We start from the raw sequence: 15,767 nt of genomic DNA on the forward strand, positions 1-15,767 counted from the left end.
TACTTCCTTCCCTGAACTTGACTTTATTTTTCTATAAAATGGGAATAATAGCAAACACCTCCCATGGTTACTTGGAGGAGAACACCTTGTCTGGTGCCTGCAACATAACAATTATCCGATAACTGTTAATTCATCCCCTTTTGCTTTCTTTCTGGAAATCTGATCCTGAGAAGTGTAGTTTGTCCATGTTTAAACCATTAGTAACTGGGAAATATGAATTCATTTCTCCCTGATTTGCACAGCTGGCTGCCTAGGTATTTAATTATTCTGACTGGTCTTTATCTTAGCTAGGAATTATGATGGACTTTAAATGGGTCGTCCCTTTACCTGATGCTTTGTGGTTAAAGAAATGAAGGTGTGGGGCGTCTGGGTGGCTCAGTGGGTTAAGCATCCGACTCCTGATTTAGGCTCAGGTCATGATGTCACCGTCGTGAGATGGAGTCCTGCATCGGGCTGCACCACACTGACAGTGCCTGCTTGGGTTTCTCTCTCTGCCCCTCCCCCGCTCATGTGCACACTCCCCTTAACACACACGCACTCTATCTTTCTCTCTCTCTCTCTCACAAAAATAAATAAACATTTATAAATGAAAAAGAAAAGAAAAGAAAGGAAAAGAAAAAAGAAAGGAAAGGAAAGGAAAAGAAAAAGAAAAAAGAAAAAAGAGAAAAGAAAAAAGAAAAGAGAAAAGAAAAGCTGTATGGATTATTGCTGATTCCAGTCAAGGCTCTCCTTCCCAAGGGCTTTTCTTCAGCCCATCCTCCCCAGGAAAAAGGTGGATCAACAGATTCTGTCCCTTCCCGATCCCTGCAGAGGCATGTGCTCTTGGAGACTGGCTGGGCATTCTTTGAGACCGTATGAACATTCTAAATGGTGACTGACTTCTCTCCTTTTCATTTAGCGTCACAAATGTACACGAGTCATCCATGGTGGTGGTAAAGATGCATTCTGGAAGCACAGTTTGAGTCAAACGATTTCCAAAGATATGGAACCCAAATATATCTAAATTGCTAGCAGTGTTTGTGGTGGTTTTAATTTTCAGGGAGAATCATCTCCACATTTTTGGCCTACTCAGTTTCAGGGGGCTTCATTTGATCTTGAAATTGGGATGAGCTGCCTGGTATCAGTGGACATTACTGTAACTAATTCCACATGATATTGCAAGGCCAAGACTAGCTAGCCTCATTTACCCTGTGGAGGAATCTTCTGACTTTTTGAGTAAAATAGCCTCTCCTTCTACCACTTTCCTGAAGTTTTTTTGTGAAACACATTTCAAACAGATTTTTTTTAAGCGGTCTCTTCGTCCTTCTTGTGACTAGAATTTCATCTCTTTTAGTATGAGGATAATATTCTGAAAATTATGACAATAATAAATTTGAATGATCTTCTTTCAGAACGCCTCAGGATCTGGTAAACTTTCCACACTTTTCCTCATTTTGAGCATATTTACATGTCTTTTCAAGTGCAGAAGAGAGAGGGGCTTCGGAAACTTTGACTCGCTGCTTTTTGCAGCTGTTAGAGTGCTCACCTACAATTTGTCAAAATTTCGGAATGTGAAGGTTTGTTTTTCTAGGACCGTTATAATGCCAGTCCTGACCTTAGCTATGCCAGAAGGGAAAAATCTTTCCAAACACCATATAGTTCATTATGCCAAATATGGGACCCAGAAGTTTATTTAAGGACCTTTTGTAACTCTACATTTCTAGGAATTTAAATTCAATAACACCTAATCTATCTAATATTATTGAAGATGTGCTCACTTATGTGAATTTTCCACGTAACCAAAGTTATGATTAAGTGTCAGAGAATTTGTTTAACCCACCATTTGCTGAAACTCTTTCATAAATACTTTGTATTTCTTTCTGCTTCCCCATATCCAGTACATTGAGGATATTTCGTGGTTCAGGGGCATCATCGTACAGAGCTGTTATTACTTGACTAAAACCGGACTATCTGGAAGCTAGGCCAGGTCACACTCAACACAAACAGACCAGAGAGCTCTGAAGAGCCACGGTGGTTCTTTGCTGAAGCTTGTCTTGAAGGCTTGGCTTTCAGAGGGAGTTATTCCCTGCCTCCCCCGCCCCCGAGCCGCACTAGGACCCTCTTTCCCTCTCTCTCTCCCTCCAGAGTCTTAGCGTCTTGGCTGCTATTTATCTCCTGCTCTTTTCTCTTTCTCTCCTTTCCTCCCTTCTTTCCACTCTTCCTCCATCTTGCCCACAGCCTGAAGTAGCTTTATGCCTTTGAACTCTGTGGGCTCCAGGCACTGACCCCGCTGTGAGGTAAAAAAATCTGCATATGACTTTGACTTCCCCCAAAACTTAACTACTAATAGCCTACTGTTTCCAGGAAGTCTTACCCATAACATACAGTCAATTAACACGTAGTTTATATGCTGTGTGTATTATGTCCTACATTCTTATGCTACAGTAAGCTAGAAAAAAGAAAATGTTATTAAGAAAATCATAAGGAAGAGAAAATACTACAGTTCTGTATTTATTGAAAAAAATCCACATATAAGTGGATCCAGTCATAAATCTGTGTTGTTCAGGGGTCAACTGTACTTGTTTTTAGAAAGTATTCTTTCTCTTTGCTCAGCCCAAAAAGATGTACTAGGAACCAAACACTACAGACAAAGGATGGTCCTTGGATGGGTGGAGACAGAGTTGTTGTGATTCCAGAGACTGAAGGAAAGCCAAATATGGTCTCTGTCACAATATATGGGTGTTTTTATGTTTGTTCTATTGTTATTAGTCTCTCGTGTCCCCAACCCCTAATGCTGTAAGAGAATACCTGTTACTGGCATTCCCTACAGCTTTGCCTTTTCATAAATTTCTTCTGGAGTACATGGGTGGCTCAGTCAGTTAAGCATCCGACTTTGGCTCAGGTCATGATCTTGAGCCCCACATCGGGCTCCGTGCTGACAATGCAGAATCTGCTTAGGATTCTCTCTTCCCCTCTCTCTCTGCCCCGCTCCCATTTGCGCTCTCTCTCTCTCAAAATAAATGAATACATTTTTAAATAAATAAATAAATAGCTTCTGATTTTCAAGGATTAAAAAATCAGCTTATCAGGTTGGTTTTTAAAAATAGTGTGTAAATACAAAGCACCAGCAAACTCAAAACAGTGATCTAGGGCCTTTTATTGCTCTTAGAGAGTAAAGCAAAAATGCAAGGACTTCAGTGCTTCTGCTTTGTGGCAGCCATTTGGAGATGTTTTTTCATGTTAATTGTCATTGTTGAGCCATGTTCCAGAAGGTGGAGTTTTCCAGAAATTATTGTAACGCTTGATGGTTTGTTCTCATTCACTAACAAGAAATTGTAAAATAATGATGATGATAATGATAATAATAATAATAATAATAATAATAAATTGTTTAAAAAGTCATAGAGACTTTTTTTAGAAAGTGAGCCAGGAAAGAAATGGACTATTGATCCATCCCAGTACACACCCAGAGCCAAGCTTGATTAGCCCAAGCCCCATCCCATCCAGTGCATGGTGAGTGCTACTCATCAAAGCAATCTGGGATCCTGGCACACCTGGAATCCAAAAGACCCAGACTTCCTAGTGGTTTGATGCCAAAATACTAATGCTATCACCTGAAGTATTTTGTCAGGTAGAATTCTTTAGTTTGTACATGATTAAGCAATTTTGTAATGATAAATGGAAATAGTATCATACTTTATAGAAGTACTTTAGGTCTGCCTAGCAATGATAAAGAAAAAAAACTACTATCTGTTACTGAAATTTTTTCCTGCAAGTAATTAACATAATGCTGCCTATCCATGAAGTCAGTCATGTATTTGATCAGTTCCTAAATGCAACATTGTTTTTTTTGTATCCGATTTTATTTTTTAAGACCATAAAGACCATAAAGTTACTCTCTATAGGAGTATTGTATCCTAGAACTTTACTGGCAGTTATGGTTCCCATACAATTCTATTAACTCAGTCTTCCAAGATCATTTTTTATTTCTAAAGTGGAAGTAACATCGTTCCTGCCCTGGAATTTCTTGGCAGTGACACCTGACTTGCATTAAGAACTTGACAAGGGCCAGGAGCATAATTTATTGTAATTTTTAAACCATGAAGTAATGTATAAATGATTTTTTTTCATAGTAGAACTATTAAGCAAAAGAATTTTTGCATTTAACAATTTCTGTCTCCAGGGTCTCTGTAATTGAATCTCTTTACCTGAGCGTAAGTGGAGTCAGAGCTAATTTTTATTAAGTGTCCATATTGATATTGATGGAATGCATTATGGCATTTCCCACATCCTTTTAAACGTCTCAAATTATACAGCAATAGTATGTGTGCTTTTATTTTAAGTAACCAACTTTAGAATCATGTTTCTTTTGAGTCCTGAAAGATTTTTATTCAGTCTTTTGTTTTTCTTTTTCCTCTTCCCTATTAATGATTGTGTTCTTGAAAGCTGATTCATGACGGCTGCTTTCTGAACTGTCTGGGTTTACTAGCTTACAGTTTCGCAGACTGCAGCACCAACAGCCTTATGATGCCATCCCTGAATGGCCCTGTGCTACACTGCCCTGTCCCCCAGCCATGCAAGAGAGCAGCCTTAAGCTGGTGGAGATCATGTTCCTTCATGTTGCAAACGGTGCCTTTCAGATACACAGGAAGCACTGCCTCTGTGTTGGTCTCTGGATGTTGCCCAGATGTTTCATTGGTTACATTTGACCTTCCTGTAGGGGATAATGGGTCTCAACCTTGGCTGCACAATTGGAGTCTGCATAAAACACTTATGCCTGGGTCCTGCCGCACAGATTCTGATGTAACGTGCCTTGGGTGTGGCCTGAACATTGGGATTTTTTAAAGCTTCTTGAGTGATTCCAACATGCAGTCAGGATTGAGAAGCACTGCTGAGGAGCCTCACCTGTATCCTTGAGCTTTTAAGGTCAAGTTTATTTGTTTCCTTTATGACACAGTTCTTAGCTCTCTGGCTAAAAGATTCATAAACATGCCAAGAGACCTCTGGACAAATCATTGATCGATAGCCAATTCTATTAAAAATCCACTCTTGGGGCGCCTGGGTGGCTCAGTCGGTTGAGCATCCGACTTCGGCTCAGGTCGTGATCTCGCTGTCTGTGAGTTCAAGCCCCACGTCGGGCTCTGTGCTGACAGTGCGGAGCCTGGAGCCTGTTTTGGATTCTATGTCTCCCTCTCTCTCTCTGACCCTCCCCCATTCATGCTCTGTCTCTCTCTGTCTCAAAAATAAATAAACGTTAAAAAAAAATTTTTTTTTAAGTCCATTTTTGGGATGCCTGGCTGGCTAAGTCGGTGGAGCATGTGACTCTTGTTCTCAGAGTTGTAGGTAGGAGTCCCACGTTGGGTATAGAGATTACTTAAGAATAAAATATTTTTAAAAAATCCATTCTTAACACCCTAACACATTTCCCCATGTCTTTAGTATTTACTTCTATGCAGATAATATCAGTAACAGCTAACACCTACGCAAAGGAACCTCAGAAAGTGCCTTATGTACACGAACTCATTTAATGCACGGGTGTGGGCCTGGTCTCCCGCCAGAACTCCAGTACTGCGTTTTCAAGTGCCTGTGGAGGATACCCACCCTGAACAGCTCTCGTCTCCAGCACAACATGTATAAAGCTTCATGTGCCTCTGTCTACTAGCATTTTCCACACTTCTTTTAGCGTCAGATGGACCTGGCTCAAATCCCAAACCTACCATTCACTGGCATATGACTTCAGTTTCCTTAGTTACAAAGTGGTGATGATGGTGATAATAATAATGTCTGCTTCATAAATTTATGTTTCCCAAGATCCTCTCTGTAAAGTGCGTGGTTTCTAATGCATAGCAGGCACTTAACAAACGACAGTTACTCTTATTGTTTAAAAACTTGACCGTGTTACCATCAGAGCTTCCTATTTTTCTTCCTTACTATCTGTTGGCAATTCTTATTTTACACTGTAAACGTTTCAGTGAGTCACCACACTGCCCTCAGGCCTCCATGGCTGCAGTGACTCCTAACTGGGTCCCCTCCCTTTGGATTCCTCCCCTCCTTCCCACCCTGAATCCACTCAACACATTCTGAAAACCGTTGCTGAAAAACCACCATGTGTTGGGGCGCCTGGGTGCCTCAGTCAGTTAAGCGTCCAACTCTTGACTTTGGCTCAGGTCACGACCTCATCGTTCGTGAGATTGAGCCCCACGTGGGGCTCTGCGCTGACAGCACTGAGCCTGCTTGGGATTCTCTCTCTCCCCCTCTCTCTCTGCCCCTCCCCCACTCACTCATAATAAATACATAAACGTTAAAAAAAAAAATACACCATGTGTTATGTTCCTCCCTAGCTCAGAAATCTCTAAAGTCCTCCCCCTGCTCACTGCATCCTGCCCAAACCCCTCAGCTAGGTTTTTAAAAATTTCCTCACATAATTTGGCTCCAACTATCTGATTAAATGTCCCAGTTACTCTGCACACTCCCCTGTGCTCTGAGTTAGTAGGGTCTCCTCGATCATCTTTCAAACATGCATGTGGGGCTTCTCCCAGCTCTCGCTGCCCTGCCCCAGCGTAAGATATAGATTCTCTTGTGTTTACGAGGCCTGGCTCCAATAAAGCCTCCTTTTGGTGATCTTTTCCATCTTGATCTCTGCTTACCCTCCCTTACTATCACTTTTCTGTAACACCAATCCCAAATGCAAATACTGGGGAGAGCCAGGCAATCAAGATCATTGAACGGCTGTGGCACAGTCTTCATTTAATGGAGCAGCTGGCCACCTTGGCCTGAAGGAAAATGCAGGCCAGTTGTTGAAAGAGTTCCCCAATAATTTTCAAGAGAAAAGCTGTTTTCTGGTTTGTTTTTTTTTACTTGAAATCTCCTAATATTTAAATGTTGGTAGTTAATTTAAATCTTTAAAAACAATTATATGCCAAGCAAAATAGATCATTAGGGCTGGGTACAGCCCCAAGGCTATAGTTTTGTCTCCTATGCTTTATAGTTTGTTGACCACATGGTTTAGGACTTAATTATTTATCTAACTGATGTGTTTTATTTCTGTCTTCCTAACCAAAATATCTACTTCAGCAACCCCACCTTCCTCATCTGTACATATGTTGCTGAACTTAACATAGTATTAGCAATGGATAGTAATCACTTAGTTGACTCATTAAAGAAATATTTAATGAGTTTGTATGGCATGTCATTGCACAAGACTCCACAATTTTTGTTTTCTGGTTCCTTTCGTTGTGTTGTGAAATAGTTCATGGAAATGTTCAGCGTTTTTTGTCATGGCTCTGCGTCTGATTCCCATATTTATCATCAATTTTGTGTCCCAGCTTGTTGGTTAATCACTCTGTGGCACAAAGCTAGATTTTTGTACGAAAAGAGGAACACGCTGTGTTACTCTTATATTTTATTAATGAGACTTACCATTGGATGACATATGAAACATCTTTATTTTTCTTAATGTTTATTTATTTATTTTGAGAGAGAGAGGGAGGGAGGGATTGAGCCCACGCATGGGGGAGGGGCAGAGAGATTGGGAGAGAGAAAATCCCAGGCAGGCTCTGATAGCACAGAGCCTGACACGGGGCTCAGTCTCACGAACTGTGAGATTATGACCTGAGCTGAAATCCAGGCAGATGCTTAACCAACTGAGCCACTGAGGCACCCGGATGTGGATGATCATAGCACTTGGCACGTATTAGGAGTGTAACAAATAGCATTATTATTTATTCTTTGCTTTGCCAGGAAACATGGTGACTCTGCAGTTATGTCTGAATTCTGTGTTTATATCAAGATTATTTTACCCTGCAGTATAAAATGTATGTTAATTATAAGTCTAAAGTAATTTTCAGTTATAGTGCCTATCTAGAAGACATTTTGTACATTTTTCATAGGGCAAGTCTGGAAACTCACTGTTCTTGCTTTATATACCACGTACTTTCACATTGTAACTTCCTGTATAACTGCCATGATATCATCTCAGCAGCAAGCAGATATTCCACCCTGAACAGTTACCATCAGACATGAGTAACTCTGCTTGACTCATATTAGTTTGGACTGAAGAGGGAAACATATTTGACACACACATGGTCACACATTGTAACTATGCAAACAGAATTGTTATTCTCAACCAAAATGCCGCATAGAAATATCTTAAGACTTTACTTCAGCTCTGTTAGAGCCTCCAGCTTGAAGAGGTGAGAAGCAAAGCCACTGAAAGAATTGCCTCCTTTTACTTGTTGACTGTGTTCTCATCCCCCTGGCAGTGTTTTTACATGGTGATGTGATACATCAGGACATTGCACAAACCGGGACCCTTCTCTTTTTATGGTTTGCTCTAGGTACTCAGCGTGCCAATGCCCGGGCTCCTGCCCCTTACAAGCGAGACTTTGAAGCCAAACTAAGGAACTTTTACAGGAAGTTAGAGACTAAAGGATATGGACAAGGCCCAGGGAAATTAAAGTAAGTCAAAGTGATACAAACCACAGGCTTGGCTGGTGGTGAAGGGATGGGATGCAGTTGGGAATGTAAGAAATTGATTGTGATTTCAGATGACCAGTCTTTGTTTTAGTCAGTGTAATCATTTTGGTAATGATGTGTGAATTACAGGATCATCGAAAACAAAATTCTGGAATTAAACACCATTCTGCTTAAGGTTTTAAAACAAACACCACGTTCCATGTAAAAATATAGGCGAAATAAAAAGCTGGTTTATTTCTCCTGAAAAGTACCTCTTTGTTTTTGCTTATAGTACATTTGACAGCCGTAAGGCTGTCACAGTGTCCTGTATCAGTCTCCTGACCTGACTGTAGGAACACTGCTCAGCTTTGTTTTGTTCTGTGAAATAAATGTCACTTGTCCAATGAAATATGTCATGAATGTTGTTTCTGCCTTTCTTTACCCACCTTTAAATGAGGAAATTAAACATCATCACGCTGTTTGGCCTAGAATTATTTTCATTCCCTACTTATCCGTACTGCCTTCATCCTTTCCTCCACTGCTGCCCCGCGTACCCACTGGAGATCACTGTGCCACCTGAGAGAGGGCAGAGGAGGAAGGGTCTCCACTGCCACACCCATGATGCTGGGTGCCTGGGAGGAGATGCAGGAGCCACCCCCAGCTCCCCAGCTCACTGCCCCACAGAGAGGGCTCCCTCCAGTATATTCACAGGTCCTACTTTCTCATCCTCAAAGTACGTCAGCTTGAGATTCCCCTTTCTCACGCTTCACTTAAGAAGGGCTTGAGCTCAGGCTTCCCTGCATTCAGCCTATTATTTCCGTTTCTAGGACTATCTGTACTAACTGCAAACTGATACCTTCAGGATGACTTTTATTATCGTCATCACAAGTAGACTGTCAGCTATAAGTATCGTTCATTTGTATCTGTCACTCGGGGAACCTCAGATTCGCTTAATTTGAGAATTAAATTAAGCATAGTCATAAATGTGTCTTCTTTGGAGAGCGTGGAGGGTTTTGTTTTTTGGTTTTTTTTCCTTCTGGTTCTGATAAGTCTTTCCCTGCATACTTCGTCATTGAATTCCTTGTCTAGGTACATTCTCACTGAAAACATGACCTCATGGGGCTGTCCTTTCTTTATGAACAAAAGCTTTGGGTCTGTGTTGTTTTACAATCATCTTCCTTCTGGGGTAAATTGATTTGGCCACTCAGAAAGGACTCATGAGCCGTTTTCATATGTTGTAGGTGGAGTGCTCCACTTAGGTAACCATTTGCTTGTGTATTTTGACTTCTGCTGTTAAGAGCAAAAGCCAAATGTGTATTATTGCAGATGACGACGTAGTAAGTCACCGCAATTTTCACCTAGTTAATTATGGCAAGTGGGAATTGAATCAAAAGTGTCCGGTTCTAGAAAGATAAGGATTAGGAAATAATCTGTTTTTCAAATTGTCTCTTTATGGACAGGTTAATTATCAGAAGAGATCACTTACTGGAAGATGCTTTTAATCAAATTATGGGCTACTCCAGAAAAGACTTACAGAGAAATAAGCTGTACGTCACATTTGTCGGGGAGGAAGGGTGAGTAGAACAGAGAAGTGGTGTGTGGAACACAGACTGCGGCTGCACAGTGGATGCTTCACCACGTGGTTGCTGTGGTTGCCTGAAACAGGAAACCCTTCTGGCAGGAAATGCCATTCTCATACACTTAAACCTCTGGGCTTTTTTTTTTTTTTTTTTTTTTTAAGGCTTCCTCTGGTTTTTAAATCATTTGACATAGAAATTCTTGGGTAAACGCTAGTAACGATAGATCATTTTGAGAGCAGAAGCTCGTTTGGTTTCTTCTCTGTGCATATCTCTTTCTTAAAGGGAAAAAGTGGGGCTGTGAGGGACAAGACAGGAATTCTGATATCTGTGAGCATGTAATCTGCACTGGAGTGGAAGGAGTACACGCTTCACCTGTTCAAGAAGCTCAGTTTCAGAGTCACGAATTAGAATCCTGCTCTTCTACCTGGAAGCTTCTGAAGCAGTAACTCCTGGGCCTTGGTTTTTATTTCTCTGTCGCCAGTTTTCCTCTTTTTGGGGGGACAGTAACACCTACCAAAATAACCACCTGCCATAAACAAATGTCTCCGGCCTTCTATGACTCTTCCATGAGTGTGCTTGTGGAGATTAGGGTTAAGAAACAAAGGAGCAGACTCCTACGCACTGTATTGCGTCCTCATAGACATAACAGCTGTTCTGTAACACTTCAGAAGGTGACAGCTCTCGTCTTGTCCAGACCCCTTCCTCCTTCCTCATTTCAGGTCTGGGTTTCAAGTCGCAGCACCTTCTTTGTAACCCAGCCATCACGAGGGCCAATTTAAAAAGTACCACACGATAGCCTGAACTCTGGTTGTTTTCTTGACTCTGTTGATTTGGATCATTTTAAAGCTACTCTTCTCAGTCCTGCCCAGGAAATAAAGTGTGCTAGATTATAGACTCATAGTAGTAATACCCAACCATTCAATATATGCAGCCATTCAATATATGGTTAATTTGGAGGCTCCAAAGTGTACAATAACTTGCGCATGCTGATGGAACTAGGTAACAGCAAAATCAGGATTCAAAACTAGGCTTTTCATCCAGGACTCTTGGACCAGCACTGGGATAGAAGCAAAACTCCTGAACTCTGCTCTATCAGAATTTTTTCCTACCTGTGGATCTTTTCACTCTTACAGCTGACTGATAACCACTAGTCTCATCACATATGCTGTTTATAGTCCCAGCTATAACTACATTGAAGGAAAATATTGTATGGGAAAACAAGACTAAGTGACAGAATTTGGGCAGAAGCTTGCCCGTGACTTGTTTTCATTGCTGAAGTGCATTAATAGACTTCTAGCTTCTGTTGGCTTAAGATGCAGGTGCACAGTTGAAAATGAAGGCAAATGTTTTAAGCCTAATCATAGGTGTGCATGGCATTCCAAATATTTCCTTACATAACTAGTCTCGTTTGGGTGAGAATACTTTTCCTCCCCCAGGAGTCCAGCTGCCTTCCTTCTTTGTTTGCACAGTTTGTTGAGATCTCAGAGATGTAGGGAAGAGTCTTTGGAGGCCCTGGTACTGAAGTTTGAATAGAGCAGATGCTTATCCTACTTGATCATCCTCAGGTAGTTGTCCTATGATCTGGACTGATGACATCTGTTCCTAGGAGGAGGCCCAGGCTGAGTGTGGTTTGATACCTTTGTATCCGGTTGCCACTAATGTCCAAATGTTTCCTGTTTCCATCACCTGTCTCCTTCCTGTAACCCCAGAGGGAAAACAAGAGGTAGGGCATTTTGAAGTGTGACCTCAGCCATCAGGAACAATCTTAATCAAGCCCCTTCTGTGTATGGCTTATTGAAGCTGGAATAATATGGCCAGGTAACTTCTGGTCTCATGTCTTTATTCATGTCAACATCATACACATAGGTTATTAGATATATATATACTTCATTTTGCTGTTAAAGCATTGAGAATACATACCCTGTTTTAAAAGATTAAAATAGCACTCTTGCTGAAAAAATAGAAACCTCAAAAACAACATATAATTAAGAAGTTATTTTAGACTTTGCCACCTTTTCAGACACATTGATTTAATCGCATTAAAATTGAAGATCATAACATTCCTTTCTGGATTATAATCAATATTCAAAGTGAAAATCTACCTAAATTTTTCTATTGAAGTATAAGTGTAGAGGTGAAAGTTTTCCATCTCTCTCCCTCCATCAATTTTAACGCTCTCAAAATGTGTCATGTCTAGCCCCAGTAATAGGTATTTAAAAACATATGCACCCAGTGGCTAGTTTTGGTTTCTAATATTATTCTTCAATAAAAGGAACAAGATTCCTTGGAGAAATGACTGATTCTAGGACTGGCCGGAAGTATACAAGATGGAGCTTAAAGTAGCTTGTAGTGCAAAAAGTAAAAAAGTGCTCAAAACATCCACAATGGTAGGAGTATGTCGAAGAGACTCCAGAACCAACTGAAAGATCACCCAATGGCTCAAGCTGGAATAATTTGAGCAGCAAAACCAAGTAGGATTAGATTATAACCCAAAGTATAAAGTAAATATCTGTACTGATATAAATACATGATTGAATAAGTAAATAAATAAATGACGAATAGACAAATCTGTGCAGAAGATTTCCAAATAATTCAACATAATTCCTCACTGCTTAATTGTGGGTTGCACATAATGACATTCTTCCAGTAGTATAATATGGGAAGGGGGAAAAAGAAGTAAGTCCAGAGTGGAGAAGCCTGGCAAACACATAGCCCAATGATCAAGGTTAAAATCAACAGTGATATATCATGTTAATAGTATATACCCTTCACATGATGTGATGAAAATGGCACTTATCTCCACAATCTTTGGTCCCCCAAACCCATAATGTGAGTCTATCCATGAGAAAAACCTCAGACAAATCCAAATTGAGGGACGTTGTATAAGATACCTTACCAGTACTCCTTTAAACTATTAAGGTCGGGGCGCCTGGGTGGCGCAGTCGGTTGAGCGTCCGACTTCAGCCAGGTCACGATCTCGTGGTCCGGGAGTTCGAGCCCCGCGTCGGGCTCTGGGCTGGTGGCTCAGAGCCTGGAGCCTGTTTCCAATTCTGTGTCTCCCTCTCTCTCTGCCCCTCCCCCATTCATGCTCTGTCTCTCTCTGTCCCAAAAATAAATAAACGTTGAAAAAAAAATTAAAAAAAAAAACTATTAAGGTCATCAGGGGTACTTGGGTGGTTCAGTTGGTTAAGCGTCTGACTTCGGCTCAGGTCATGATCTCACAGCTTGTGAATTCGAGCCCCACATCAGGGTCTGTGCTGACAGCTTAGAGCCTGGAGCCTGCTTTGGATTCTGTATCCCTCTCTGTCTCTCTCTGCCCCTACCCCACTAGCACTCTCTCTTTCTCTCAAAAATAAATAAACATAAAAAAATTAAATAAAAAACTGTTAAGGTCATCAAAAACAAGGAAAGTCTAAGAGACTGGCACAGCCAAGAGGAACCTAAGGAAACATGACAATTAAACATTAATATAGCATTTTGGATGAGATCCTGGTATAGAAAAGGGACATTAGGTAAAAACTAAGGAAATCTGAATACAGTATGGATTTTAGCTAATAATAATGTCTCAGTATCTGTTAATTAATCATAAATAATGTAAGGTGTTCATAAGAGGGAAACTGGGTATACAAGAATTCTCCGTATTATCGTTGCAACTTTTCTGTAAATAAAAAAACTATTCTAAGACAAAATATTTGCTAAATGAAAGCATATAGTCAGGATTTGGGAGATTTAGGAAATGTTTCCCTAAACAACTTTTCTTATTTCCCTATTGTCTGATGAGAGAGTGCCACCAGGGTGATTTTGGGTATATGTATACTTCCTTCTGCACTTAAGGTCAGTAGAATAATATGTATATAGAAATGGTTAATTCTGTGGAAAGTCCAAATTATTAAGGGTAATGGTGGGGAGAGACAGGGAGAGAGAGGGAGAGAGAGAATCGTAAGCAGGCTCTGAGTTGCCAGCGAAGAGCCGGACTCAGGGTTCAATCTCACCACCTGTGAGATCCTGACTTGAGCCGAAATTAAGAGTCAGCTGCTTAACCGACGGAGCCACCGAGGTGCCTCAAAAGGGATTTATTTTTAAGAAAACTGCATCTGCTTGCACTCCAAAAAAAGTATGAATTAACAGATTCACAGACTTCAGCTCTGCTTTGAGCTCTTTGCATAAGTCTGAAATACATATATATTATTCTGAAATGGAACAGCTGAATCAAGAGAAATTATGAGAAAATTTATAGTCAGAAATTTACAGGATAACTACAGATTCCATGTAAGGTAAAATTAATCTCAGAATATTGGTGATAACCAATGTTCATTTTTAAAAATACAAAAATAGTCCCAGAGCCTGTGAATGCAAGTGTGTTAGTTGACAAGTAATTATTGTTTCTCGCTAAAATAATGTTATGGTTGGCTTTTTACAAAAAGTAGACAGTTTCTAAGCAAACCACTGTGATTTAATTTGGTTAGAACTGGAGGTTTTGTTCTAGTCATTACATTTTCCACCCAAGTTAATTTGGTTATCTGCCCCTGCAAAAAAGGGTAGGAAGTCAGCAGTGACAGAATGGCTGGAAACTGAGTCATCTTGACAGAATGTGGTGGGAAATTGCATGCATGTGGTTGCCTCTTTCTGTTGGGCTTCTGTCTGCCTAGAAGTTGCTTCTTTAGGAAGGAGGCCAGTAGAGCACTGCATATTCTCCAGCATATTATTTTCTTCTCAGTTAAAAGCCCTAGCAACTAAAGCTTACGTGATGTCAGAAGTTAGCTAGGCAGACTGTTGTATTCTGATAAGGTGTCCGGGGCCATTAACTTCTTAGTACCCTGAACAGTAAGGCAATAATGGCCTGGATAAAGAAAGAATGTTTATACTGTGATTGCCTCGCCTCTTTTTCCCCCGCCATGGCCAGATCTTTAAAAGGCACCTTTCTTTAAGGAAGAATGAGTTCATTATATGTGAGGTGCCATCTATTGACATCAATCATCTGTCTTGCAAAGCCACGCTTAGACTAGGGAGGGGCCGTGTGCAAACAGTTGTAGTTCGGGGGTTTAAGAACAGATGAGCTCCTTCTGTGCTGTTTCTCCTGAGGCAGGCAGACGAACATAACTAAGGAAGATGAGATCGGAAACGGTTTTCCTGCATCTCTGCTTATAAAATAACCAGAGGCTCTTACATATGACTGGTCTAATCCTTGCTAGAACTTGTCTGGAGTCCTGAGCTTGACCATTTATTCCTCAGGAGTCAGTCTATAAAGATGTAAGTTAAACTTCATGGTGCTTCTTGTTTTTCTCCAAAAAGAGACATTTGCAGGGTGACCCCAATAATCCAAGCCCTGCTGAAGGGTACTTCTGCATAGGCTTGGGCTTGGTATCACCAGGCAGAATTTTGTTTGTCACACTAATTGCTTGCAAAATTCTTTACTCACCCAGCAGGCCTCCTTAAGTAGCTCAAGAACTAATGCCTTGCTGCTATAAATACCCGAGGGTGAATCAGAAAGTGAGTAGGAAGGCCATGTTTGCCTGAACCAACTATTAAGAGAGCAAAGCTTTTCTGCCTTCCAGAAAACTTATAGGAAACAGTGGTGTGACTTCCTACTGCCACCATCCTCCTTCATTCAGTACTCTACTTACTTGGTAATACTTTGTTTTTGGTAATTTTGAGTTGGAAACAAAGGACAGGAGAATAAAATTACAAAATTAATTATTTTAACAAGTATTGAATACCGCTGACAACTTGGGTGCTGTTGGCCCAACAACGAGA

General features: G+C 40.7%; 1 protein-coding gene across 1 annotated transcript in view; it reads left to right on the forward strand.

The window, feature by feature from the left end:
- HECW2 (HECT, C2 and WW domain containing E3 ubiquitin protein ligase 2) overlaps positions 1 to 15,767 on the forward strand; it is a 239,273-nt gene that overhangs the window by 185,345 nt on the left and 38,161 nt on the right. Inside the window, exons 19-20 of the mRNA XM_047083672.1 lie at positions 8,316 to 8,436; positions 9,894 to 10,007. Coding sequence (XP_046939628.1) covers positions 8,316 to 8,436; positions 9,894 to 10,007 — 235 coding nt within the window. The remainder of the gene's footprint in view (positions 1 to 8,315; positions 8,437 to 9,893; positions 10,008 to 15,767) is intronic.

This window comes from Lynx rufus, unplaced genomic scaffold, assembly GCF_022079265.1.
Source record: "Lynx rufus isolate CCGP_SWC_20201006 ecotype Redwood Valley unplaced genomic scaffold, mLynRuf1.p SCAF_2, whole genome shotgun sequence".
Classification (NCBI taxonomy): Eukaryota; Metazoa; Chordata; class Mammalia; order Carnivora; family Felidae; genus Lynx; species Lynx rufus.